The sequence below is a fragment of the Macaca nemestrina genome, unplaced genomic scaffold, assembly GCF_043159975.1.
Source record: "Macaca nemestrina isolate mMacNem1 unplaced genomic scaffold, mMacNem.hap1 Scaffold_90, whole genome shotgun sequence".
In the NCBI taxonomy this organism is placed as follows: domain Eukaryota; kingdom Metazoa; phylum Chordata; class Mammalia; order Primates; family Cercopithecidae; genus Macaca; species Macaca nemestrina.
The window spans coordinates 152,176-179,679 of NW_027257881.1; the positions used below are offsets into that span (position 1 = coordinate 152,176).

General features: G+C 45.2%; 1 protein-coding gene and 1 long non-coding RNA gene across 15 annotated transcripts in view; one reads left to right on the top strand and one right to left on the bottom strand.

The window, feature by feature from the left end:
* Positions 1–623: 623 nt before the first annotated feature.
* LOC139361661 (uncharacterized) lies at positions 624–21,314 on the bottom strand. 2 transcript variants are annotated; one of them, XR_011619240.1, is made up of 3 exons: positions 19,767–21,306; positions 4,953–17,486; positions 624–3,685 (listed from the first exon to the last, which is right to left on the bottom strand). It is a non-coding gene; the product is annotated as an uncharacterized lncRNA (long non-coding RNA). The 2 variants fall into 2 exon arrangements; XR_011619239.1 differs by lacking the exon at positions 624–3,685 and having other exon boundaries at positions 17,089–17,486; positions 19,767–21,314.
* LOC139361659 (disco-interacting protein 2 homolog C-like) overlaps positions 17,286–27,504 on the top strand; it is a 59,307-nt gene continuing 49,088 nt past the window's right edge. For all 13 annotated transcript variants that reach the window (XM_071090429.1, XM_071090428.1, XM_071090431.1 and 10 more), the window contains exon 1: positions 17,286–17,402. In XM_071090429.1, the coding sequence (XP_070946530.1) occupies positions 17,381–17,402 (22 nt within the window). In that variant the 5' untranslated portion in view covers positions 17,286–17,380. The remainder of the gene's footprint in view (positions 17,403–27,504) is intronic.

A 27,504-nucleotide genomic window follows, 5' to 3' on the forward strand; every position in this document is an offset into this window, starting at 1 on the left:
CGGCTGGGGTCACGGGCCGCTCGCTCTGCTGTTTGAGATCCTCGGAAAAGATGTTTGCCCTGAAGAGAGGTTGGGGGTGTGTGGCTGATTTTAAATAGGAGGAAATGATTGTAACAGAATGAGCAATGCCTAGCACTTAGTCTCAGGCTTGAGAAATTGTGTTTTAGAAGCAAGGTATCCCCAACTCCGGTTTCCTTCAAATTAAATCTTTTAAAGAGTCCACAAATATAAATAGTTAAAGCCTAAAACTATGCAACAGAGGGCCTAGAGCCCAAGCCACTGCCACCTCTGACTCCAAGACACCTCAAAAACTTGGCCCTCCTCCTCAGAGAACCCCCCTTCTGCTCCTCCTTCCACACTGCTCCCTCCACAGTGCTCCCTCCACAGTGCTCCCTCCACACTCCTCCCTCCACACTCCTCCCTCCACACTCCTCTTCCGCCCCTCCCCTTCTTCCTTCCCTTTCCCTTCTTCCTTCCTTCCTCTCCCCTTCTTCCTTCCTTCCTCCCCTTCTTCCTTCCTTCCTCCCCTTCTTCCTTCCTTCCTCCCTTTCCTCCTCCCTCCTCTACCTCCTCCCTCCTCTTCCTCCTCTTCCCCCTCTTCCCCCTCTTCCCCCTCCCTGTCCTTGGGCAACCTCCATGGAACTCTGGTTCAAAGTCACTGGTCTGTGGGGCCGCCCATTTGATAGACGACCACGCTGGGGATCAGACACAAGTGACTGACTCAGACCAGCTCGCATGTCGTCTCCTGCCTCCCGTAACACCGGGTTGTCCCTAATGGAAGAGAATCAATGATGCTGCTTCACTGATCTCCAGGGAAAACAGGTTGATAACAGGTTATAAACATGGGAATGTTTTGGAAAAAGCGTCGTCCACTTGTCAGCTCCATCTCTCCTGCCCGGAAGATGTAGGGGAAACCTGCCTTCAGCCCACCCTCATCCCATAACAGGACAGAGGACAAAGGGGCAGAGACCCAGGTCCTGTCAGTGCCCTCAGGAAACCCCCCATTTCCTCCTCATGGTGGAAGTGGAAACCATCCCACTGGACTAGATTTTCCCGGGAAGCCCCTTCACCCCGAAAGCAAGGAATCTGGTTTGAGCACACACCATTCTCGGTGCCATGACTTTCTGCTGCTGAACCCTGCATACGTGGCCCATTGATCTTGCTAGTCCAGTGTTACTGGGTCCTGGGAGTTTCTGTGGGCTGATGGCAGGTGTTTACCATTGTGTTCAGAGGGGAGAACAGAACTTTATTTGTCGAAATCAGATGATAACCATTGCCATGTGATTCCTTGGGTTGGTTTGGGTGGGGGGTGCTCAATGCTTTTCCTGAGGGCTAAGTTCTAGTTTGAGACCGTCTCTCTTTGTCGCCCAAGCTGGAGTGCAGTGGTGCGATCTTGGCTCACTGCAACCTCTGCCTCCTGGTTTCAAGCAGTTCTCCCTGCCTCAGCCTCCCAAGTAGCTGGGATTATAGGTGTGTGCCACCACGCTTGGCTAATTACAAAAATATTTAATATAGGCTGGGTTTTGCCATATTGGTCAGGCTGGTCTCGAACTCCTTGCCTCAAATGATCGGCCCACCTTGCCCTCCTAAAATACTGGGATTACAGGCTTCAGCCACTGTGCCCGGCCTGATCCTGACATCTTTTAAAGCTGCCTTCATGTACCAAAAGCCAGTCTATGTTTGAAAATCAGTCTTGAAGAGCCTAGGAGGAGAGGGATAAGCTTCAACTAGGTGAATAACTATGCATATGTTAAAAATATGGGCCAAAATCCTACCCCAAATGTTAACTCTTCTGCTTTGCGTATTATATCCATTTATAGTTATTTCAGCACTAAGATTTTTAAAGACTCTTTTGATAATTATGGAGAAATTACTATTAAAACTCAGCTGCATTTGTAACACTTCAAAGAACTAATTGGATGACATCATTTTTCCCAGAGACATTTTGGATTGTTATATAATTAATGTTTATCTCTTTGCCAGAAATCTTTTTTTTTTCTTTTCCAGAACAGATACCTGAAAAGAAAATTTCCTTTGCATTAAGTGTTATTTCACTGTGTGACAATCAATTTTTGAACGTGAGAACAAGATCATCATGTATTTTGGGGATAAATCTTGCTTAATAGTGATAATGCTAAGTGTTAAAATTATGCAACAATTTGTTTCTTTGAAAATTACTATTTGCCTGCTCACCAGGTGGGAGCTGATGAGAACGTGGATGTAAAAATTAAATTGTATTTAGCTTGTATAAAAGAAGTTTTAAAAAAAAAAAAAGCTTTTTTTTTTGTTTTGTTTTGTGCTACTACTGAAGTTGCTTCGTTGTGGAAATGAGGTTATTGCAGGCACCTAGAATTTTATCTCCTTGTACAATGGGAAGAAATTCTCCAACAAGCACAGGAATCTGACTTTCTGATATTGAGACTCCTAGGCATCAAGCCCCGTGGAAAGGTTGGTGATTTACGTGAGCGTTGGCGTTGATGTGGGCACCCTCCAAGCCGGACGCAGGGAGCAGGGAAGGGCAGAACAGGCCCCTCAGGAGCCATGAGAAAATCAAGTGTTGGCAGCAGTGGTGAGGGTTGATGTCAGGGGCCAGGAGGAGGTGGTGAAGGGAGTATGTGCCTCAAGGCAGCCCTGGAACCCGTGGTCCCTGCAGTGAGGTCTGATCTGCAGGGGATGTGGACGGCCATGTGGCGAGGCCCACGGACAGCCTGGACTTGGCTGCCTCAGAACTCTGGTGGACGTTGCAAACGGCCCCACAGGGTTGCAGTGCACATTCCTCGGACAGAGAGAAGACGCTTGTAACTGTTCTCGGCACGAAGCCAGCGCCCTGTGAACAGTGGCCACTGCTGTCGTGACTGAGTGCCGTGCAACTGGAGGCATTTGCTCTGCTCAGTTCACTTAATTGGGCCAGGAATGGGGTTGCCCTGCCTTCAACAAGCTTGACGCATTGAACGAGGACTCAGTAAAGTACTCTGTAAATATGCTCTCCTGGCTAGAGTGAGCAAAGCCCAGGGAGAGAGTGGTTCCTCAGTATTAGACAGGTGTTTGGCGGGGCCAGCTGTGTGGCTGCCAGAGCGAATGTGACCAGGAAGCCTCTGTTCCCCCGGAGGTGGCCAGCGTAACTGTTACACGTGCCGTAGGTAGAAAGTGGGCACTGCTGGGAAACTTGCTCATGCTGCTGTTTCCTGATTGGAAATTCAAGGTTTCTGAGCATCCTACATCGAATTTGTACATTGCTGAGACTGTACACCTTTCAACACTTGTTTTTTCCTGCTTTTCGGATCTATACAACCTGATATTTGGCCGTGGCTTCCAGAACAGGCTGGATGCAGAGTGAAGTCCTCTCCTCACTGTCAATCTTTGCAGATGTCTTTCTTGAGAGTCTCAATTAGGTTTTTACTTAACTAGACTTTTTAAATTGCCATGCACATAACTCTACCAGTTACAATCGTGAGCTAACATGGGATTTTGGTTTTACTTTGATGAATGTTTAACATTTGCATGCTGGATGTAGGGGTGGAGGTCATTTATCTGCTTTTCATTTCCTTCTTGGTTATACTTAGTGACTTTCAGGTACGGTGTGGAAAGCCTGGTACAGGGTGAATTGCAGGCTGCAGTGTGGCGCGGTGGACGAGAGGCGTGGGCTGCAGTGTGCACAGTGGATGAGAGTGAAGCTATTTCCATCCTGGAGGGAAACACACAGGAAACAATTTAAAAAACTGATCATCTAGCTTGAATGAGGTCCAACAAATTCAGTTTGCAAAGTTTAACTTCCAAGTTAACTTAGTAACTTTTCCCCTAAGTCATTAATTTAGTAGCTTATGTTTATTGCCTAAAGCATAATAGTCATAAATTCTAAAATGAAGGACTAAACATGTAATAATTTAGGCATACAGCACCTGAAGGGAAAACTGCCAGTATGCTAAAATATTGGATACAGATGCTCAAAAAATATAATGTAGCATTCTTACAATGCATGTGCTTTTAGCATGTAACTTGGTGAGTAGTTTTGAGCTATATTTGTAGGAATGTGTATCTTGAATACTTTAGGACACCACTGGAGATGTGTGCTTGAGAGGTATAAATACTGAATGTTCTTCTCCCTTCCTTTAAATGAAAAACATTAGCTCCCTTGATTTTTATTTTTATTTTTTGAAGTGGACTCTCACTCTTGTTGCCCAGGCTGGAGTGCAGTGAGGCAGTCTCGGCCCACTGCAACTTCCGCCTCCAGGGTTGAAGTGATTCTCCTGCCTCAGCCTCCCCAGTAGTTGGGATTACAGGTACCCACCACCATGCCCCGCTAATTTTTGTATTTTTATTAGAGATGGGGTTTTGCCATAGTGTCCAGGCTGGTCTCAAACTCCTGACCTCAGGTGATCTGCCCACCTCGACCTCCCAAATTGCTGGGATTACAGGCGTGAGCCACTGCGCCTGGCCAGCTCCCTTCTATAATGATTTATACAGTTGTTTTTGCTTTTCGTTTTTTCGAGACGGTGTCTCACTCTGTCGCCCAAGCTGGAGTGCAGTGATGCAAATCTGGGCTGACTGCAGCCTTCACCTCCTGGGCTCAGGTGATCGTCCCACCTCAGCTTCCTGAGTTGCTGTGACTAGACACACGTCACCATGCCCAGCTTTATTATTATTATTATTGGTATTTTTAATAGAGACAGGGTTTTGCCATGTTTTCCAGGCTGGTCTCGAGCTCCTGGGCTCAAGCAATCTCCTGGCCTCAACCTCCGAAACTGCTGGGATTACAGGCGTGAGCACCACATTTGGCCCATTTTTTTTTTTCTTCCAGGATTAGGAGTCGACTTTCAGAAAATCCTTCAACCTTGCAAGCTTAATTTTCCATAAAAGTATTCCTCTAGGATAAAAACAAGACACAAAGAAGTACGTGTGGACTGCAGTTAAAAATTTTCAACACAACTTAGCTTAGGAAAGTTGACATTTACAAAGAGCAGGAGGCCCGTTCAGTGCCTTCTAGGCACTGGGAATGGCGGTCTGTGGGCGACCCTAACATGTGCGGCGTCCTGAGACGTGATCGTGGTGTTCACGCTTTTACCGAGGGCTTCCCGGGAGTACCAGAGGCTGTTCTTCTGCAGTCGGCCAGCCAGGCAGCAGCTGCTGGAGAAGGAACAAATAGCAAAAGACAGATGTACACGGTGTTATTGTGGCAGAGAGGTTAAAACCAGGGTCACTTTGTTCTTACAGTTTTAAAAAGCTAATAATGAAGTCCTTAAATATGTTTAGGATTTCAAAGTAGTTGTGGGTGTGTCTGTGTCTCTAGCTCCCGTTCGGGTGCTTCCTGCGAAGAGAGCTCAGAGACGCCACCTTTCCTTGATGAGGTGACAGGGCCTGGAGAGGTGTGAACCCCGTGGTGGGGGGATGACTGACCTGGGGTGAGTCTGGGTCAGTGTGGGGATCCAACCCCACTCCACATTCCTGTAGGGAATCCATAGTTCTAAGTCTTTATGATAGGGGTAAAAATAACCTGGAAGAGGTGTTATTTTTTAAGAAGTAAGTGCCATGCTCTTTTTTCCTCATACTTTTCCGTGTTTAAGCAGCATTGAAGGATAAGGCACTAGTAGCATGTTGTTTTGAAAACAATGTTGTTGGTTATTTTACGTTGAATATGGTACTAAGGTTGCCTGGTAACAGAAGTTTTCCTTAAACAACATAGAACTCTGTTGAATCTGTTGCCCCATTGGCTGAGCCGTCTGAAATCAGTGCAGTAGCAGCTGAAGAGGCCTCTTCCCCTTGGAGGAAGCCGCTGGATTGGCAGGAGGCACCGCGCTTGACTGAGGGAGTGAGGCGCCCTTGCAGGGACCCCACGTGGCCCCTGCAGCTCTCTCCTGCCCCCTGCTGGTTGGCCAAGCAGCCTTGCGACAGTGTGCTCAGTGTGAATGTTCACTGGGGCAGGCCAAGGCTTTTGTTCCAGAAACACTGACTTCAGAAATGGCCGGCTGTGTGTGTTGAGCATGGCAAGAAAGACTTACGTGTGTCTTAAACCTCTTGAACAAAGCAAGTTGATGTTTCAAATGCATCTCGAAGGCTAATGACTTTGCTATGGTCAATATTCAGGAGAAAAGAGGGTTTGATGAAACAGAAAGACAGGAGTGGCAAGGGACGTGCTTGTGCCCCGTATGACTAAGCGATGTCCTGGCCGTTCCACACCACGGCCTCTGAGCAGCCAGCCTGCGGATACTGGGTCAATTTAGATACCCTTGATCTCTGCAGAGGTTTGATCAGGTAGCCCAAGAGCAGATAAACACAAACGCTGACTGGAAACCCTGGCACACGGAGACACTGGAAACAGCAAGCTGCTATTAACATCATAGTAAGAGAGTCGCCTGCTCTCAGGGGTGTCAGTTTCTTTTGCTTCTAGACGTTCATCTGCGTTACAATACAGTTTTGCTCAGTTTATCCCCATTACTCCACTGTCTTCGCTGTTAAAGTCTCAGCCAGCACTTAGCTCTGACACTGCAGGAGTTTCACTGTGCGGCTGACCAGGCCTACCTGGCTTGGCTGTAAAGCAGGTGAGATTTTCCGGAAGGCAGTAACGAGAACCCGAGGCAGGAAAGAGCATTGCTGGTCTACATAGGGCAGTGCACCTGCAGCAGAGCATGTACGTGCACGTTCAGGCTAAACAGGTGTAGGAGAGAAGAAAATCACCTACAATTAGTCACTTAAAATGCCACACACCCAACCCTTGAGACCCTAGCACATAGAGCAGTAGTGGTCTTGGAGATGGCAGGTGTGCTGAAGTCTGATTTTCTCACTTAGCTTTTCCAGCAGCGTTTTCCTCATCTCTAAGCTGGGGCTAACAACTGCCACGCGTAGATTTGTGCATGGAACCGTGCGTGTAAAGTGGGGTAGCCCCCAGGACCTAGGAAGGACTCGTGGTCAGTGTCGGTGGTCATGCGTGCTGTACGGGTCCCCCAGGAAGATGATTGCTACAGATAACTCCCTCCGTTCAATGTCACTGAATGTAAAAGGTGGGACATTGGCTTCTGATGTGTCTGGTTTGCTGTAGGCCACGCTGCACCCCGTGGTTCCTGAGCCCTGAGCTGAAGTACATCCTGCTGCATCGCCTGTGTCGCTTTTGCTGTGTCACTTAGAGCTCCTGCCCTGGGAAACTTCCTCGCGCCTGACGAGCACCACAGTTTGCAGCAAGACCTGTCCAAAGCGTGGACTGCGAGAGCCCCGCTGTGGTCCTCTCCTCTCCATGTTGGGAGCGACTTTGTGGGGTTTGTCGGCCCTTCTCTCAGGTGTCCTGTGTCTCATGGATCAGCCGACGAGCCCCGTCTGGAGGAGCACTCTGCAAAACGCTGCCGGCCACCCAGATCTCCTAGCGCAGAGTGAGGCCACATCTGCAGACTTGACCGCACAGAGTCCCGAGGCATTCGGCAAGAAGGGGAGTGGGATGTGTGTGAGATCCCACTGCGGAAGCCGGCTCTGCTCCGTACTCTGCGTGCGGGGTGCCTGATGTTCAGACCTGCTGTGTCTATCGGGGGCCATGGCGGGGTGGTGGGAGTGGGGGCAGGGAGCAGCGTGGATGGATCCAGGAAAGGACTTAGTTGAATCCCAGCTGCCCACATACCTGTTGCTGGTCTTGGACAAGGTCCCTAGTTTCTCTGGGCTTTCGGTTTGATTGTAAGACTAGGACGCCGCCCTAGTCTGAAGATGTCGGTGTGTGCGGGAATGCCTGGCGCAGTCACCATGGGTTTTCCTTCAGCCTCCTCCGTGCCCCTCCCTGGGTCAATCAGTATCCATGCGTGCCACAAGTAAATTACAGTCCCTCCGAAAACCAGTTGACCCGAGTTTTATGGTCGAGCATGGTGAGTGTCCTTGCCAGGAAATGCCACTAGATGTCTTGGGCCTGCTCCTCTACCTCCACAGCAATCCCCGGAACAGGCTGGTTCAGGACGTGGGAGGTGGGAGTCGGTGTTGTACCTAGGACAGGCTGAAGTCAAAGGCTCATTTGCTCTGTGAGGGGTGATCAGGATGACACATCAAGTGGAGCCCCATGGCTGACCCTGGAGGTGGACGGTCGGGTCGGATTGGCTGCCCTCCAGCACGTGTTTCGAGTGATGCCTTCCCTGGGTTACGCAGCCCTGATCTGTAGGGCACAACTTCCCAGCTCCAGCCAATCTGGTCTTGCCGTCTCCTTCCAAGAAGGTAGGTGCGGCGCAGTTGCCTTTAAGCGGCTCCTTCTGGACACCGCAGGGCAGCAGCAAGCAAGCATGGGCGACTTTTTTCTTACGTTGACCACAATACGCGGGGCCAGCTTTGCACGATCCCATTCAGCATCACACGTGTGCATCGGCCACTCACCTGTCCATCTGCCACAGACAGGCTTGGACAGGACCATTGAGTGGCCTTTACGGCAAAGAGCCTAAAGGGCTCACAGGAAACCTGGACCCAGCGCAATGGTAACAGCGCAGCAATACCTGTCATTGATCAAGGGGTATTCTGGGCCCGACATGGTGTTAAGTGATCCAGTTCGGTTAGCACTCTTAGAATTAACCCCCTTTTGCCTATCAGGAAATCGAAGACGGAGGGCATTAACGCCAGGGAGCAGGGAGTAAGGGGACACACAGAGGGGCTGAGGGGCTGGGCATTCTGAGCCCACGGATCTGCCCACAGGCCCCGGCTGCACGGGCACCAGGGCTGCTGCTCTGGAGGGGATGAGGAGCTCTGGGGAAAAGATGGAGCCTGACGTGGGTAAGATTTGGATATTTTCAGAAGAGATTTTCAGCCTGGAATGAGGGTGTAAGTGACTGAATCGGAGTGATGAGCCAGATAGCCCGGCTGCGGGAGCTCCCCTGTGGGGTGAGGGAGGAAGGCCTTGGGGGCGTGTGGCTGAGCAGAGGCGCTGGGTCGCCAGGAGCCGCCGCGGGTTTGGAAAGGGGGAGAAACGCAGCGCCCTGCACTGCAAGGGCACCGAGACGTGGTTGTGGTTCTTCCTGACCGTGACAGGCACAAATGGTGCTGATGGTGGAATGCACGGAGTTTGCCTTCAGAGAACTCCTGCTGTCTTTTAAAACCTGGGCCTCTCATTTAAACTTGGTGGCCTCAGGTGAATGGTCAGAAACAGTTTCTGATGAGGTTGCAGAGACTGTGCATGGCCTCTGATTGTGCACATCCTGTGATTGTGTATAGTCTCTGATTGTGGCCTCTGGCCTCTTTGTGGCCTCTGATTGTGTGGGTCTCTGTGTGTGGTCTCTGATTGTGTGTGGTCTCTGATTGTGCTCAGTCTCGGATTGTGCGCGGCCTCTGATTGTGTGCGGCCTCTGATTGTGGGTTGTGTGAGTTTCCCGGGATTAAGTAGATGAGCCTCGTGCTGGAGCAGGTGTGCCTTGTGTTGGGCATGTGGATAAAGAAGTTTAACCCATCCCCTCTTTGAGAATGGCAGGGCAGTAACAAAGGCGGTTGATTTATACATGGCCATCCTCGTGAGGTGAGGACCTGAAAGGTTTACTGCTTTCCCGGAAAGCTGCTCTGGGCGTCACCATCACTGATCATGGACAGCAGCTCAGAAGCCCCCTTAAGGTGCAGGGAGGGACCGGCGCTGGTCCTGTCTGTGCCCAGGCTGCTGGTCACCCTGACGGCCAGGCGATGGCTGCCTGTGCACGAAGCTGGGGTTAGAGTGAATTTGGGCAGTGTCGGCTTTGATTTAGGTCAAGACTGATCAGTCTTCCTAAAATACTAGCCATGAAAGCTTTCATAGATTGTAGTTCTTTGGGAGATTTATATGTGGTTTTTAAAGCACAGGGCCCATGGCCAGTGTTGAATTACATTTTGTTCAGTGTAACTGACAGGACACTGGACCTGAGTCTCAGGCCTGCCACAGGGTTCAGGGAGCTTCAGAGAGGGAGATGTTTGTGCTCAAGTTTTCGCAGATGGGATGGGACATGGGCATGGGGCTGGAATGCTCTAAACTTCAATCTTCAGTCATCGGTATCACCTGTGCACACGCATATCGTTTTCAAAGATGGACAAGCTTTTGGGAAATATCTGAAGACTTTTCCAGTTTTGAAAGAAGCCGGGATGACACTGGAAACGTCAGGTGTCTTGGCTGCTGATCAGGTCCATCACCACGCACATGGTCCCTAACCTGGCCCACCTCTGATCATGCACAGCGGGTGACGAGGTCCATAACCTCACACTTCTGTGCACAGCAGGTGACCAGGTCCCTAACCTCAAAAGCTTCTGATTGGGTGCAGCTGGTGACCAGGTCTGTAACTTCACATGGCTCTGATTGTGCAGAGCTGGTGACCAGGTCACTAACCACCCACACCTCTATTCATACCCAGCGGGTGACCGGGTCCATCACCTCACACCTCTGATTGTGCATAGCAGGTGACCAGGTCTGGAACCTTGCACACCTCTGATCGTGCACAACGGGCGACTAGGTCCATGACCTCACGCCTCTCTGCACAGTTGGTGACCAGGTCCATAACCTCACACCTCTGATCGTGCACAGCTGGTGGGCGCAGGACCCACTTCAGTGAGGGGCTGACTTCCCAGGTGTGAAGGGGGAATGTTGTGTGGCTCGCTAAGCCCCTCCATGCTTTGGGGGCTCCAGGCTGTGGCCGGCAAGTAGGAGGTTGTCCCAGGAGGCTGCTGTGTGTTGGGGATGGGAGGCAGCTGCAGGGTGGAAGTACGATGTTGTCGTAGGGGGCCACTGTGGGGGGGTGGGACGGGAGGCAACTGCAAGTTGGAAGTAGGATGTTGTCCCAGGAGGCTGCTGTGTGTGGGGGAGGGAGGAGGCAACTGCAGGGTGGTGTGGTGGTCCCCGTGCCACTGATTTCAGGTTAAAATAGAATGTGGACCTCTTTTTACCATAGTTTTTAATTACTCCGCTAGTTTGTGTTGCTGTCTCTTGCTATGAAGTCCACAGTCTGATGTCTCTGTGGTCCCCATGTTTCCCTTCTGCTTGTGTTACCCGATCCTGTGGGTCAGCTGTGAGGAAACCACTCTCCACGCCTCATCTGGAGTGGTCTCGAGCTGGGTGTGCTGGTCTCCTTGTGGGCTAAAGTGTTCTTCTGTTACTGTTTTCTCTGTTTTTTGACCAAATTTAGCAGACTTGTGTATGATACAAACACTTTAAAAAACGTCTTTTGCCTTTATGAAAAAAACACTTGCATTGCTTTAAAATGAACCTTTCCTGTGTCTCCATCCTTCCTCACAGATTGCTCTGTGTTAGAAACTCGGTGGTGTGTGCGCTTCATGGCCTCATTCCATCAAGCACTGTAACCTCTGATTGCAAAAGTGACTACACTCAAGGCAAAAAACTTCGCAAATGTTGGAAATAATGAACAAAAACAATATATTGTTCTCTTGTCACCCTGAAATGGCTACTCTTAATATTTTGATGTAGTTCTTTGAATTCTTTTTAAGTAAAGTTGCTTCTAACACAAGCACTTTGATTATATTGATCAAATTATATTCAGGAAATAAGGAGAAAGTAAAAAGAATATCCAGTTTGGGGCAAAAAGGAAGACGACATAGAAAGAGGCTGTAAAACTCCCTGCAACTTGAAAAGCTGGGTTGTGGTGGCTGTGGTTTTGTTTTTACTGTGAGAGACCACAGGATTCTTCTTGGCACTGAAGGGCAATAAGATAATACCCTGTGTGTGTGCTGGTGGCTGTATAAACCGAGCCGCATGTCCTCTTTCGAAGCAGAGAAAGCATGAGGTTTGAGGTAGTGGTTTGGTAACTTTTGGAAAGTCTGTTTGTAGGACTGCACTGCAGAGATTAGGTCAGTCTGAATTAGAATCGAATGATCTGTTCAGGCCTTGGGAGCTTTCTACACCGGGTGTACGCCTGTTCTGGATGTGGTGTAGAAGGAACAGGACTGGGAGGGTTTCTTGCTTCCCAGTCATAGAAATGCCTGCAATTATCACTGTTTGTTGTTTCTCGGGAAGCTATTTTGGGAAGGAAGTGTACGTTCCAAGGCTGCTGGTTGGCCTTTCATCACCCTGGGGGTCTTGGTGTGGGTCACGGGAGCTGTGACTGCTCACGCGTGCAGCTCTGTCTCTCTCGCTGCCGCGCCGGTAGACAGCTGGTCACCAACACAGTGTGTGTCCCAGTGGCCTTTGAGAAGAATTCTCTACATCATTTTTATACAAGGTCCTTTTTCCTTTCAATGTCAACATCGTGCCTTCTAGCCAAGCGATATGTTCTTGCAGAAACAGGAAGTGTGGCCCAAGTGAGAAATGAGGGAATTGATCCATAACTGCTATCAGTTTTTATAGAGTTGAGCCATTGTAATTTATACACAAACATGTTAAATCTGTAGAAGTGAGTCACGGTGCCAGACCCTCACAAATGCCGAATGTCTACGTGGGACCTCTCTTCTATCGGGTCCACATCACAAGAAGAAAAGTCGCTCAAATGCAGGACGGAGTGGACGTGAATCTCCGAAAACTCCATGAATCAGAGTGACTGCTTTCCCAATTGCTGGTCTCCCCATTTGAGGTTGTGAGATTCCCGTTCTGAAGCTCCTTCAATTTCCCAGCATCCATTTCACTCCTTCATGGAGATAACAGACTCACACTGATACCTTGTTCTCAGATTTTCTAATTAGAAAAAGCACATATTTCACAAGAATTGTCCAGCTAACTCACTCCTTAGCCTGGGGTAAGCCACATACCTCTTTTCTCTTTAAAATACTCACCTTTCAGAACTCTTGGTAAATAAGAATAGGAAGGTACCATGACTTTGGCCACAAGCAGTATTATGTATAATGTGCAAGTGAGTGCCTTGAGAGCCATGGTTGCTAAAAACAAATTTTCTCAGAAGAGAAAAATGTAAGCAGTTCTTGACATGATCGTTAATTTTGTTTTGCCTAAATAACATCTTGTCGTTGTACAGGGATACAGGACGTTGCTGAGTATTGACCGGGGCGAGTGGGTCCTGCTGCCCCACTGTGTGATCCTGAATATCGACAGGGGTGAGTGGGTCCTGCTGCCCCACTGTGTGTGACAAGCCCTTTGTTTCTGGCCTGGAAATGTCCTGGCTCTTTCAGTGCATTGGGGTGGTGCTGGCCCCCTTTGTTAGTTTGCATGTGAGGCAAAATCTCACGCCTTTCACTCTTGTTGACATACAGATGCCAAAGCTTTGAACAAATTCTTACTAAATCAAACCCAGAAATATGTAAAAGGGATAAGAATACCATGAACACTTAGAGTTTGTTCTCATGATCTGTAGTTTTGCATTGCACATTTGGCTCATCATTCAAAAATCAATGTAATTCACCATATTAACAAAAAATAAAGCAGAAAACCCATTTTATCCTCCCGGTAGACACTGGAAAACATCTGTTGAAATTTAATAGTCCTTATACGAATTTCCTATCACATCAGGAACAGAAGGGAACTTTCTCCGTTTGATAAAGGCCACTCCTGAAAAACAAGAGCTGACCCCCCTCCTCGGTGGTGGCAGCCGGGGAGCTCTGCCCACAGTCAGGGGTGTCGGGAGCATGGCCATTCTCCGTGCTTCAGGTTCGCATGGTGCACACTGGGGCCCTCGTCCGTGAAGTTAGTTAGGAGAACTAAAAGGCATAAAGACTTGGAAGCAGGGGGAGATGCTTGATGTACAGAAGACACAGGGCCTTATTTAGAACATTTTAGGAAATGTACAAACAACCAGAAATGGTGTGAATTTTGCAAGCATGCAAGATGGACTCTTCGCAACAGATGTATACAGATGCCCAGTGGCCCATGAGAGGTGCTCACCAGGGAGTCATTGGGTAAGTACAACTTAAACCCGCGAGGTTCCCCTTCACAAGAGTGGAGAAGGGAGGACAGTAGCAGGTGCTGGTGAAGATATGACAGACTGGATCTCAGACTGATGGAGACTTAAAATGGCACAGCCACTTCAGCAAATGTGGCAGTTTCTTTAAAATGTGTACACTTACCATATGGCTCAGCAGGTATGCTGTAGACGTTCACCAAGGAGAGCAGAAAATGTGTGTCCTTGTAAAAGAATGCACATTATCTCCAGAGTAAATTGTCATAGCCAAGAACTGGAAACAACATAAATCTCTCTCATCTGGAGAAACATGAGCAAATTCTGATATATTCATACATTGTCCTAGTTCCCAGCAGGAAAAACGTACAAAATGCTGAAACCAAAACAGACAACGGGGATGAGTTCCAGGAGCCTTGAACTGAGCAGAGAGTGAACACCACGCCGTGGAGTCCATGTGACAACGGAGAATCTATGCGAGTCTCGGGTGACGGAAGAGCGCCAAGAACACTCCTCGAGAATGAACAGTGGCTGTCTCTTGAGGGCTGGGATTGACTGGGAGGGGACTTGTGGGAACTTTGATGCAAAAGATTTGATTAGGGTAATAGATTTCCATTTATCGAAATGCGCCAAGTGTACTCAAGATCTGAACATTTCACTGTGTATACTTTGTACTCCCTACCTTCCAAAAAAACAATGAAAAAATAATTACAAATGAGCACTGAACTCGATAGATTTTTCACCGTGGTATTAGATAGCAATTCTGAAAGCATTTCTGTATCTCCAGACTTAAGCAAATAAGCTTAATAAATCAGTGAATATATTGAGTGCTGCAGGTGCCAGGTTTCTTTCTTGGTAAGAGGTAGAAATAAGAAAAGGCCAAAGCCTGGAATGGATCACGTGGGATTAGGTTGCAGCAGGAGGTACAAGTATCAGCTGGTGGCTCCCGACAGATGTAGACAGGGATAGAAGTGCCTGTGGATGGGTGTGGGTGCACATGCGTGTACATGCGTGTGTGTGTTCTACTTGCCGGCAATGCCCAGCAGCACCCGGTGCCCACTCTTAGCTTCCAAACTCCGTTCTTCACTAGAAGGAGCCCTGGTCTAAGGGCTGGGGAATCCGGTGTCAAATCTGGGACCAGTTGAGCAACAGAACAAACCATTGTAACTATGAATCATAACCCACGAAGCCAGACTCCGTGAGTATATATGGACATATGTAAATGAATGCTGAAAGATAAAATTATTTTTCAGTGAATATGGAAGATCTAATGATTTAGAAGGAATGACAGGAAATCAGTGGATGCTAAAACTAGTAGTGGAGAATTCATGGAAAACAGAATATGCACATAGTGTCAGGGTGTCTCCTCCCAAATCTTAATTTCAACGCGAGAAGTAGCATCTTTGCTTTGGAGGCACTTAAGCACCACCTTCACTGAGTTGCCGATGTTAACATTGTCACGTAAGACAGACTTCTGCGGTGTCCCTGCTAAAATGCATACTCCTGAGTCTAGTCCGGAAGATACCAAAATAAAGGACAAGCTGTGAAATAACTGACCTGTATTCTTTAACATTTCCAATTTCAGGAAACACAAAACCTGAGAAACTTGGATGCTGGACGGGTAAAAATCACATGACAAATCAATTCATCATCCTGGATTGGATCGTAGAAGAAGACAAAGTAAGAAAATTATGGAGACAGTTGACAGCATTTGAAAGTGAACTTTGTATATGACAGTTAAATTTCCGGATCTTGAGGAAAGTGAATGTGAGAGCATATCCTTGTGTTTAGGAAATACATTGAAACATTTAGGTATGGAAGGATATAGTATCTGATATTTATTTTCATTTGACTTAGAAAATTCATGGGGGAGGGGGGAAAGCAGTGATGTAAGATAGGAGCAGTTGGGCCTAAGTTGAGCCTGGTAAGTTATGTGGAAATTCACTACGCTGGTCTTGCAGATTTTCTGTGTCTTTGAAATTACATCCAAAAAGTTTAAAACGGAGAATATGCAAAACAAAAAGCGATTTGTGGAAGTGAGTGGACTGTCACCTCATTGATCCCTTCAGTTTTCGGCCATGAGCCAAGTCAGTCACATAATGGTTTTTGACCTGGGAATTAGAAATAGTGGCCAGATGACCAGGCTCTTTATCTAGTTAGGGAGAGAAGTGTGCACAAAGGCTGACAAGACCAAGCAGTGCGATGAGCTGCTTGTGGGCGTGATGCTGAGGGTCTGGGTCCTGTCTCAGGTGGCAGCTTGGGGGTTTTAAGCCAGAAAGCCACGTCTGATTCTCTTTCAGTGGGATCATTCTCGCAGCTTCAGAGAAAACTGCCCCAACTCGTCTTCACTCACGCTGGCCATTTTTGGTGGTGGTGGTTTTATTCTGCTAACACCGTTCTCACTGACAGTTTAGGGCCTTTGAGCGGATTTTTGCCTGTGTCTCGAAGATTCTCGTCTTGACAGCCGGTATGTTTCATTCCTGTTGTTCCGATTCTGTGTTAAGAGGGTTCTTCCCTGGCTTCACAGTTTGGAGTTGCTGCTGCATCTGTCTCTGCTTTAATTCTCTAGCCCATCTATCACTTGTCTCATCCCTTAAGAAGTGGCCTGCGTGAGATGCCATGAGACTGTCTGCCTTATCACCACTGCGACCCCAACCCGTAAGGACTTACAGAGAAGGCATTCAGTGAATGTGTGGAATTAATGTAATGGGTTAATAGCCACAAAATGTCTTAATGGTTGTTTTAGTCCATTTCCATGCTGCTGATAAAGACATACCCGAAACTGGGAAGAAAAAGATTTAGTTGGCGTTGCGGTTCCGCATGGCTGGGGAGGCCTCAGAATCATGGTGGGAGGCGAAAGGCACTTCTTACATGTCAGCAGCAAGAGAAAACGAGGTAGAAGCAAAAGCGGAAACCCCGATAAGCCATCAGATCTCATGAGACTTATTCACTATCACGAGAATAGCACAGGAAAGACGGGACCCAGTGATTCAGTTACCTCTCCCTAAGTCCCTCCCACGACACATGGGGATTCTGGGATGTAGAATTCAAGTTGAGATTTGGGTGGGGACACAGCCAAACCATAACCATAGCCAACACAGTCCTGGCCCATGGCCGGTGTTGAGCTGAGCTGCGACCGTGGCTGTGTGAGTTGGGGTGCGAGGCGTGCACACGCCTCTCAACGGTACAGTGAAAGGATTTGGAGGCTCAAACGTGTGACCTACAAAGAATCTCCAAAGATCAAGGTGCATTCACCCTAAAAAGAAAAATCTCAGTGCAGTTTACACCCAGTGTTTGCTTGCGGATATGGATTCTACAGTAATAAAATGAATAATTAAAAGTCTGTGAATAAATTTTAATGTCTTTATGGAACTGTAAACACTGATTTTCTTTCCTCACCCACCCATCTGTTGGTGAGTTTCAGAAGGTGGATGAACCGTGCTGCGGGGACAGAGAGGAGGGTGCAGCTTGGCCTCTGGGACCTAAGCTGAGCACTGAGTGACTGAGCTCTCTCCATTTCAGACGTCCACACGGAAGCTGTCCAGGCGGCTCTGGCCAGACACAAAGAGCAGAAGATGGCGGTGCCTATGCCTTCCAAACGCAGGTCCCTGGTCGTGTAGACCTCCATGGACGCCTACACCCCTCCAGGTAAGGGACACGCTCCCCGACGCTGCCTCCTGAACATGCTGGGCGCCTCAGAATTGACCGCTAGCCCAGAAGTTGGGTTTTTGCCTTCAAAATCATGGTGCAGAAATGCAGATTTTGTGAACCAGAAGTCCGAAAACAGTGCATGAAAAGTAACACTATGTATCTGTATAAATACACATTTTTAACTTTTCATCAAGATTGATACATATGATACATACCAGTAAAATCTCACACAGTTTTATTCATTTAATTCCTTGTAGGGAAAAGGGAAGAGTTTGTAACCCTATGGGTGGAATTGGACTTTTCTTCTGATTAGGCTGTTGCATGCATATTCTCAAATCTTCAGATAAGTGTGCTACATTATTGGATTGTTTTAGAACAAGCGAATTGGACAGTTTAGGCAGCTACCCGAATCAGGTCATAAAGTTTGCCTGCAAGGTGCCAGCTAGTATTTTAGTTCCTGCAGGCCATAAGGTCTCTCACAACCACTCAACTCTGCCCTCAGCCATGGGTGACAGCAAGTGCGTATGACTGTCTACCAATAAAACTTTATTTACAAGAACAACAGACCAGATTTGGTGCAGGGACCTGCCAACCCCTGATCTAAATTACTGAAGGTAATAGCCAATTTATATTTCTGCTATATAATACTGCTTTTCTTTAATCTTGAATTTTACATAACTACCCCAATTCTCTATTTTCTCTGCCCAAATAATTATAAACTACATTTCATGATCTTCACACCCAAGTAAAGCAGAAAGTTTAGTTATCCAGATACTTGTTAGAGACACGGATTGAACCTATGCTATTTGGTGTTTAGTTTCTGTGATTTTGATTCCAACATTATTCATGCCGTTGTTGCAAGCTTGTCTTCTCAAAGGACCTGAATCACCTTACATCCCACGTTGAAGCTACATATCACTTTAAATGACCCAGTATTTTTGCTCCAATACCAAAGAAACTTAAGGTACAATACGAATAGTTGAAAATGTACAACATTTTCGGGAGTATTTTTACTTCTGAAATTTAGCTTAGTCTTGGCAAGCAGTGAGACAGAAGGACGTGCTTCAGATCAGAGCTGAGGTCAAGCGTACGTCCACATTACTACAGGCAGCTCCTGAGTTTCACCTTTACATACCTTTACAAATGAAGGTACTGGAATTTAAAGGACAGAACTTAGAGTGCATCATTTTGGGTTTTCGTTGCTTTTTGTTTTGAGACAAGGTCTTGCTCTGTCACCAAGGTTGGAATTCAGCATCATGATGGCAGCTCTTGGCTCACTGCAGCTGTGACCACCTGGGCTCACGCGGTCCTCCCACTTCAACCTCAAGCAGCTGGGACCACAGGTGCTCGCCACCACACCCAGCTAATTTTTAAGTGTTTGTAGAGACAGGGTGTTCCTATGTCGTTTCTGTTTCTCATTGACACATAACGTGTTCTTCATCGAAAGAACGCAGTGCCAGCCAGGCAAGGGAGTGAATGCCATGCTAGCAAGTTGTTGACAAGGGAGCCCTTTCTGCCAACGTGCTCCTTTGGGCTCCTCCCTTTCCTTATTTTAATATTAAGCCACAGCACATAATGAAGGACTGGGCACGATAGCTCATGCCTATAACTGCAGTAATTTGGGAACCCAGGGCAGGTGTATGGCTTGAGCCCAAGGGTTCAAGGTCAGCCTGGACAACATGGCAAAATGTACAGAAATGCCTTTTGTACATCTTGTCTTCACCAAAAGTACAAAAAATTAGCTGAGCCTGGTGGTGTGCACCTGTAGTCCCAGCTACTTGGGAGGCTGAGGTGGGAGAATCACTTGAGCCCGGGAGGCAGAGGTTGCTGTCAGCTGAGATGGCACCACTGCACTCCAGCCGGGGCAACAGAGCAAGACCCCCATCTCAATTAGAAAAAAATAACGATAATAAATGCAGACTCTTTAAAAATGATTAGGCCAGGCATGGTGGCTCATGCCTCTAACCTCAGCAGTTTGGGAAGCCAAGGCAGGCAGATTGCTTGAGTTCCCAGCATTTGAGACTAGCCTGGGCAACATTCCAAAGCCCATCCCTGCAAAACATACAGAAATCAGCCAGGAATGGTGGTGTGTGCCTGTGGTCCCAGCTGCTCGGGAGGCTGGAGTGGGAGGATCAGGGTGCAGTGAGCCATGATCGTGCCACTGCACTCCAGCCTGGGCAACAGAGCAAGACCCTATCTCAAAAATAACATGCTTACTCCTGTTTGTTTAGTTAATGGTTATAATTTGCCAAAACTTATGGCAAAATAATTGTATTTGTATGTGTTCTTTGTGTAACTAACAACATGGACGTAAAACATTTCAAGGGTTGAAATATTTTAAACCAAATTTTTGGCACTAACCAGTATGTAAGGCAACGGGCATTTTTCTTGACCACTTTGTATAAGAGAAAAGACTTTGAAATGGAAGAAACAGTGCGGTTACGGTTATTTGCTTATTTCTCGTATTGAATCCAACCGCTGACAAATGTTACTGGGTCATGTGTGATGAATAACCTCCTTGTACAGATGTCTGCAAAATATAAAAGAATATTATTTGAAATGTTATTTTTGTGAAATATTTGGATTTGACCAACAGTTTTATATAAGCCATAAAGCATCCTTTGTAAATTTTCATCAGGAGTCCTCTTGATATATCATATGGGGCAGTTTTGTAAAATCGTAAATGTCAATGTCATAAAAATTTTTTACTCCCAGCCTATTTGTGCTTAGCGATAGTTTGCATGTTTATTACCGTACTTACTTGATCCAAATCTTAGCTGCATTTTCTTACCTATTTTTCTTGGTTGTTGGTAACAGTGGTTAGATCTTACTCAGTTTCATTGCCCTTCAGAGAATGTTCTTGAAGTTTATCTTCTATGAAATGACTGGCTGCTGACCTGGATCCTAGTTTCTGGAGAAACTCTCATTAGGATTGTCGCAACGCTAGTATTCTATGGGTGAAACTTTCCTTTAGTTTCCGAATGTAAAGATAAAAGAATAATTTGCCAAAACTACTTCTAGCCATGATGAGAGAACAGGGACCCAAATCACCCATCTGCCCTAAACAACTGTAAAACTGCACAAAACGAATGAGGTGGCTGTTTTTAGTCTGTGACCACAGCTGTACCAGCCAGAACCTGAGGGCGAGGGCAGGAGAATGAATGAGATGCACCCACAGTACACTTGCCCTCTGGAGAACACCTGCAGACCGTGGTGCCGAGAGTTCAGGTGTGGGCGGAGTATGGCCATCCTACCACATCCAGAAGGCGGAGCTCGGAGAGAGCTCAGGTGTGGCGGAGCATGGCCGTCCTACCATGTCCGGGAGGGGGAGATCAGAGAGAGCTCAGGTGTGGGCGGAGCATGGCCATCTTACCACGTCCAGGAGGGGGAGACCCAAGTGGGTGCAGGATGGGAGCTCTCCACAGATTCACACCAACAGCGAATCCAACCAAGCCTGCCCATGTCACGATGACCCAGCCGTGCCTGTGCTAACTGCTAAAACAAGAGCTGGAAAGCTTCAGAGGGAGGTTAGGGATCCTGAGTGTGCTCAACAAGTTACCCACAATGTGTAATATTCAGCAAATAATCACCGCATACACAGAGAAACGGGGGGTAGAATCTGTGGTCAAGAAAAAGGCAGTAAAAAGTGCACACACATGCAGGATGGTCTCTGTCACTCACCACATGCGGCGGCTGAGCACATGACGTGTGCCTGGTCTGAACTGGATTTGCTGCGTGAAAGACATGCCAGTTAATATAAAAAATAGAAAATATTGTATTTGTTTTTTTTTTTAATTTGAGACGGAGTCTAGCTCTGTTGCCCAGGCTAGAGTGCAGTGGTGTGATCTCGGCTCACTGCAATCTCCGCCTCCCGGGTTCATGCCATTCTCCTGCCTCAGCCTCCCAAGTTGCTGCCCACTGCCACGCCTGGCTAATTTTTTGTATTTTTAGTAGGCACGGGGTTTCACCGTGTTAGCCAGGATGGTCTCGATCTCCCGATCTCGTGATCCACCCGCCTCGGCCTCCCAAAGTGCTGGGATTACAGACTTGAGCCACCGCATCCGGCCTATTTGTATTTCTTATTGCAAGTATAGCATGAGCATTTTGAGTTAAAAATATACCAGTAAAATTAATTATACCTGTTTATATATTTATATGAGGCTACAAGGAAGGTTTCAAGTTCTATAACAGGACTCTCATAATTCTGTTGGAAAGTGCCAGTCTACATGTCTGATACAGCAGAAAACTGAGTTTTTAAATCTGCAATTATAAATATTTAGGGAATCAGAGTACAACGTGTCAGAGAATGAAAATATTTTAATTCTTGAGCCAGAGGAAGGGAAGACACTTTTCACTATAATGCAGTTGGGGAATTTCAGGTTCTGTACACGATAATCTTGAGAATTGTCACTCCCTCCTCACAGGTAAAAAGCTGAGCAAACTGAAAAATCAGCAGCTCTTCTTAAACCTGCAAGAGACGTGAGGTCACCGGCAAGCCACTGTCCCCAGATTGGCTGGACAGGTAAAGCAGATGAATCACCATACACTGGAGCACAATGCTCCAAGGAACCCACGCTGGGATTGGAAACCCTGAACTGGAATTGACAAATTGCTGTGGTGAGGTGTGGCCACGTCTGAGAGTTAAAACCTCCAGGAGGCCTGTGCATATGGGTCTCATGCTTTTGTGAGTTGTATCATCAGAAGCTCAATCAGGTTCTCGAAGTAAACATCAGAGAAAAATCCCCTCATACTTACTACAGGGGAAAGAGAATAGGAATCATTTTTCAATATGCAAGTGCACTCTTCACTAGGTCCACCTTCCTGAGAAGCTAGTTAAGTGGAGACTAACCTGGTGGGATTTTATCAGAGCCTTCTGACCTGGGAGAAAGGGAAATACCCAACTCCAACCTCCAGAGCTGAAAAGCAAAAAAGAACGGAGTATCCAAGCACTATGGGACTTCCACAGAGGCATAAAATATGCATAACGGTAATACAAGGGGGAAGAAAGAGGAACAGAAGAAATATTTGTAACAGTAATAGCTGAATTTCCTCAGATTAATGCCAGACACCAAACCATAGATCCAGGAAGCTCAAGAAACACCAAGAAGGATAAATGTAAAAACGATGACGACAAAAACAAAACAAAAATAAACTCTATTTGGGCATAAAATATTGAAACTATGGTGAATCAAAGATTAAAAAGCAAAGAAACCAGAGTAATCTCCTTCCCTATGGAGGATCAAAGATAAGAATTATTTTCAACTTCCCCTCAAAAACCATGAAAGCAAGAAGTGGAGTGAAGTATTTAAACTATTGAGAGGAAAAAAATTCCATTAACCTAGAAGTCTATACTCTGTGAAATTATCTTTCAAAAGTGAAGAAAAAGAAAAGACCTTCTCCTACAAAAATTGAAAAATTTGTTGCCGGTAGACCTGCCTTGCAAAAAATGTTCAAAGTTCTCTAGAGAAAATAGTAGAGGTCAGTAACTCAGCTGTGCACAAAGAAAGGAAGAGCACAGTCTGTTTACAGGGCTCACAGCTGTCATCCTAACACTCTGGGAGGCAAAGATGGGAGTAGAGCTGGAGGCCGCTTAGTTGAGACCAGCCTGGGCAACGTTGTGAGACTCTGTCTCATTAAAAAAAAAGCCAAACGTGGTGGCCAACACCTATAGTGCCAGCTACTTTGAGAGGCTGAGACGGGTCACTTCTTGAGCCCAGGATCCCGTTCAAGGCTGCGGTGAGCTATAATGATGCTGCTCCACTCCAGCCTGGGCAACAGAGAAAGACCTTGTCTGTTTAAAAAAATAAATAGAAAAACAAAAAGCATTAAAGAAGAAATAGTGAAGGTAGAAGAAAATCTTTCATTTTTCTTAACAGATCTAACTTAACAGTTCATTCATAATAGCGACGGTAAATATACTGTATTATATGCTTATGTATATGTCATATACACACACTTAAATATAAGTGAAATGAATGAGAGCAGTGATACCCAAGGGATGGGAGAGAGCAATTAGGAATTAGGGTTATTTTGTTATTATAGTGTGCTTGCATTATCAAGAAACCAGTGTAGTGTCATTTGAAAGTGGACTTGGGTTACTTGTAAATTTATATTGCAAATTCCAAGGCAGCCACTTAAAAAAAAAAAAAAAAAAAAGTAACTGATATGCTAAGAAAGGAAAGAAAATAAATCATAGAATATGCTCAATAAAGACCACAAGGAAAAAAAAGTGAAAGACAAAAACAAAGAACAAGGGCAACAAATAGAAAATAGTAACAAATATGGTAGATGTTAATTCAACTGTATATTATTACTTTCAATGTCAGTCCAAATGCACCGAACTATATATTATCTATAAGAAATCCACTTTAGATATAAAGACATACATATAGATCAACAGTAAAGGGATGGCAAAAGATATAAATGTTAACACTAATTTTTTGGTGTGCAATGGCCTGATATCTCACTGCAACCTCTGCCTTCCAGGTTCAAGTGATTCTCCCTCAGCCTCCCGAGTAGCTGGGATTACAGGCATTTGTCGTCATGCCTGGGTAATTTATTTATTTTTTCTATTTTTGTACAGATGGGATTTCACCGTGTTGGCCAGGCTGGTCTTGAACTCCTGACCTCAGGTGATCATTCTGCCTTGCCCTTCTAAAGTGCTGGGATTACAGGCATGAGCCACCGTGCCCGGCCAACACTCATTTTGAAAAATGGAAGTGGTGATATTAATTTTAGACAGAGTCGACTTTACATCAAGGAAAGTTACCAGAGATGACTATTACGTAATAAAGAGGTCAATACTCCAAGAAGATGTAACAATCCTTAAATGTACTTTTGCTAACAAAGTATCAGAATTCCAAAGTAAAAACTGATAAACTTCAAGGAGAAATAATTAACCCACTATTATAGTTGGAGACGTTAACACCCCTTTATCAGAAATGGACCAATTCAGTAGCCAGAAAAGCAGTAAGGACAAAATTGAAATCGGCATCCTCAGTCAACTGTATGTAACTGAAGTTTATAGACTATTTCCTCCAACAGCAGCAGAATACACAACATTCACCAAGACATACCATGTTGTGGTCCATTAAACACACCTTAACACATTTAAAAGAATAGGAATCAAACAAGTATGTTCTCAACCACAGTAAAGTAGAAATCAATAATGGACGACTGGAAAATATATTAGGATATTAAACAGTACACTTATACATAATACATTGTTCAAGGAAGAAACCTGAAGATTTCTTTGAATTTTTGAAGTAAATGAAAATGAAAACTTGTTAAAATTTGTGAGCTGCAGTGACAGTAATGTTTATAGGGAAATTTATAGATTTAAATGCATACGTTAAAAATAAGATCTAAAATCAATCAGCTTCCACCTTCGAAAACTAGAAAAAGAACATCCAATTAAATTCTAAGCAGGAGACAAATAATGAAAGAGCAGAAATCAATACATTGAAAACAGAATATCAGTAGAGAAAAATCAATGAAACCAAAAGCTGGTTCTTTGAGAGAAAATCTGTAAGCCTCTAACAAGAAAAAGAAATACAGCAGATAAATTACCAATATCAGAAATGAAATAAGGGACATAACTACAGATCCCATGGACATTAAAAGGATAATAAAAATTATGAATAACTCTATGGCCACAAATTTGATAACGTGGATGAAATGAACCAATTTCTTTAAAGACAGAATTTGCCAAAATTTGAACAGGAAGAAACGATCTGTATGGGCCTGTATCTGTTAAATTGAATCAGTGGTTAATAACCTTTCAAAACAGGAAGTGCCAGGCCCAGATGGGTTCACTGGTGAATTCTACCAAATATCTAAGAAGAAATTATACCAATTATCTACAATCTCTTTCAGAACATAGAAGCTGAGGAATACTTCTTAACTCATTCTATAGAGCCAGCATCATTTTAATATCAAATACCATTTTAATAACAAAATATTACAAGAAAACTACAGAACATCTCTCATGAACATAGATGCAGTAATCTTCAATAAAATATTAGCAAATCTAGCAAAAATTGTGCACTAAAACCACATGGAATTTCACGTATCCAAAGCCGGTTTAACATTGAAAAGCCAATTAACGTAATTCATCACATTAATGGGTCAAAGACTAACAGATGCCTCATCTAAGAAGATATAGAGATGGCAAATCGACGTATGAGATGATGCTTCACATCACGTGTCATAGAGAAATGCAGATGAAAGCAACAGTAAGATATCACTACACCAGAATCCAGAACACTATCAACACCAAAGCCTGTGAAGATGTGGAGCTGTGGGAATTCTCTCTCATTCATGGCGGGTCTTAATAAAAATAGAACAGCCTTTAGGAAGACAGATTGGTGGTTTCTTACAAAACTATACTCTTACCATATGATAAAGCAATTACACTCCTTGGCATTTGCTCAAAGCAGTTGAAAACTTATGTCTACACACAAAAGCCTGCAAGTAGATATTTAGAGCAGCCTTATTCATAGATGTCAAAACTTGGAAGCAACCAAAATGCCCCTCAGTAGGTGAATGTATAAGTGAGCTGTGGTACATCCAGACAATGGGATATTATTTGAGGCTGAAAATAAATGAGCTATCCATAAAAAGACACGGAGGAAACTTAAAGGGCATATTGCTAAGTGAAAGAAGCAATCTGAAAAGGTTGTTGTATGATTCCAGCTTTACAACATCCTGGAAAAGGCAAGACTATGGAGACTGTAAGAAGATCAGTTGTTGCCAGGGGGAGGCAGGGATGAATAGGCAGAGCAGGAGAGTTTTTAGTATCATGTGATCTCTGTATGATACTGTAATAGTGGATACATGTTATGCATTTGTCCAGAGCCATATATTGTACAACACCAAGAATGAACCCTGATGTGAATGATGGAGTTGGAGTGGTAATGATGTTTCACTGTAGAAGTATCAGTTGTGACAAATGTACCAGTCTGGTAGGCAATGTCCATGATAGGAGACGCTGTGCATATATAGGGTATACATGAGACATCACTATGAAGCTGGAAAATATGACACTGAGATGAAATGGCGCTGATGGGCTTAACAGGTTGGAGAAGGAAGATGAAGTCTGTGGGCTCGAAGGGAGATGAAAAGGAATTAACCAAAGTGAAGCCCAGAGAAACAAAATGAAAGGAAAGCCAACAGAACCTCAAGCTCCTGTGATACGTCAATATACTTGTAATACAAGAAGGAAAAGAGAAGAGCAAGAACCTTTGAAAACAGGAGTCAAAATTTTCTCAGATTGATGTCAAACACCTGTGTCCGGCCCCGAGAAGTTCAGTGAACTCCAAGCAGAACAAGTATAACAAGAAGCACATCCGAGTTCATGATAGCCAAAGTACTGAAATCCCAAGATTAAGAGGAGATCCTGAAAGGACTCAGAAGGAAAAGACACGTTACATACCAGAGAAGCATTTCAAAAACGCGTGACTTCTGTGAAGATACAGTGGAGACCAGAAGACCATGGAAAGACATTTTTTTAAAGCACTAAAAGCAGGAGAAAGGCCTGTCAACTCATATCCAGGGAAAATCTCCTTTATAAACAGGGGTGAAACAACACATTCCCAAATATGAAAGCTGAGAGAATGTGTTATCAGCAGAACTACACTATAAACGTGCTAAAGAATGTACTTGGCTGATTGCAAAGGATATCAGATGAAAGGTTAGCTCTACGGAAAAGAACCCTAGAAATCATAACAGTGCACTCTAAATTTTCTAGAATATAAAATCATAGAATATTTTACTCTGATTTTATGGTTTTTGGTTTTTTTATGATCTTATAATTTTATGATATAAAATCATACAATGTACACACTTCTCTATGCCTCCTTTACCTGTTTTGAAGTCCTTGCTGTACCATGCACCAGTAGTTTATTTCTTATTATTTATTTATATTCTATTTGATAGATATGACACATTCTGTTTATTCATTTACCAGTTGGTTATTCATTGTTTCCATATTCAGCTGCCATTGACATTAATGTACATATCTTTGTGTATGCATATAATTTCTTTTATCTTAAGTGGATGCCAAGTAGCATGATTGAGTCTTATTGTAAGTTTAGGTTTA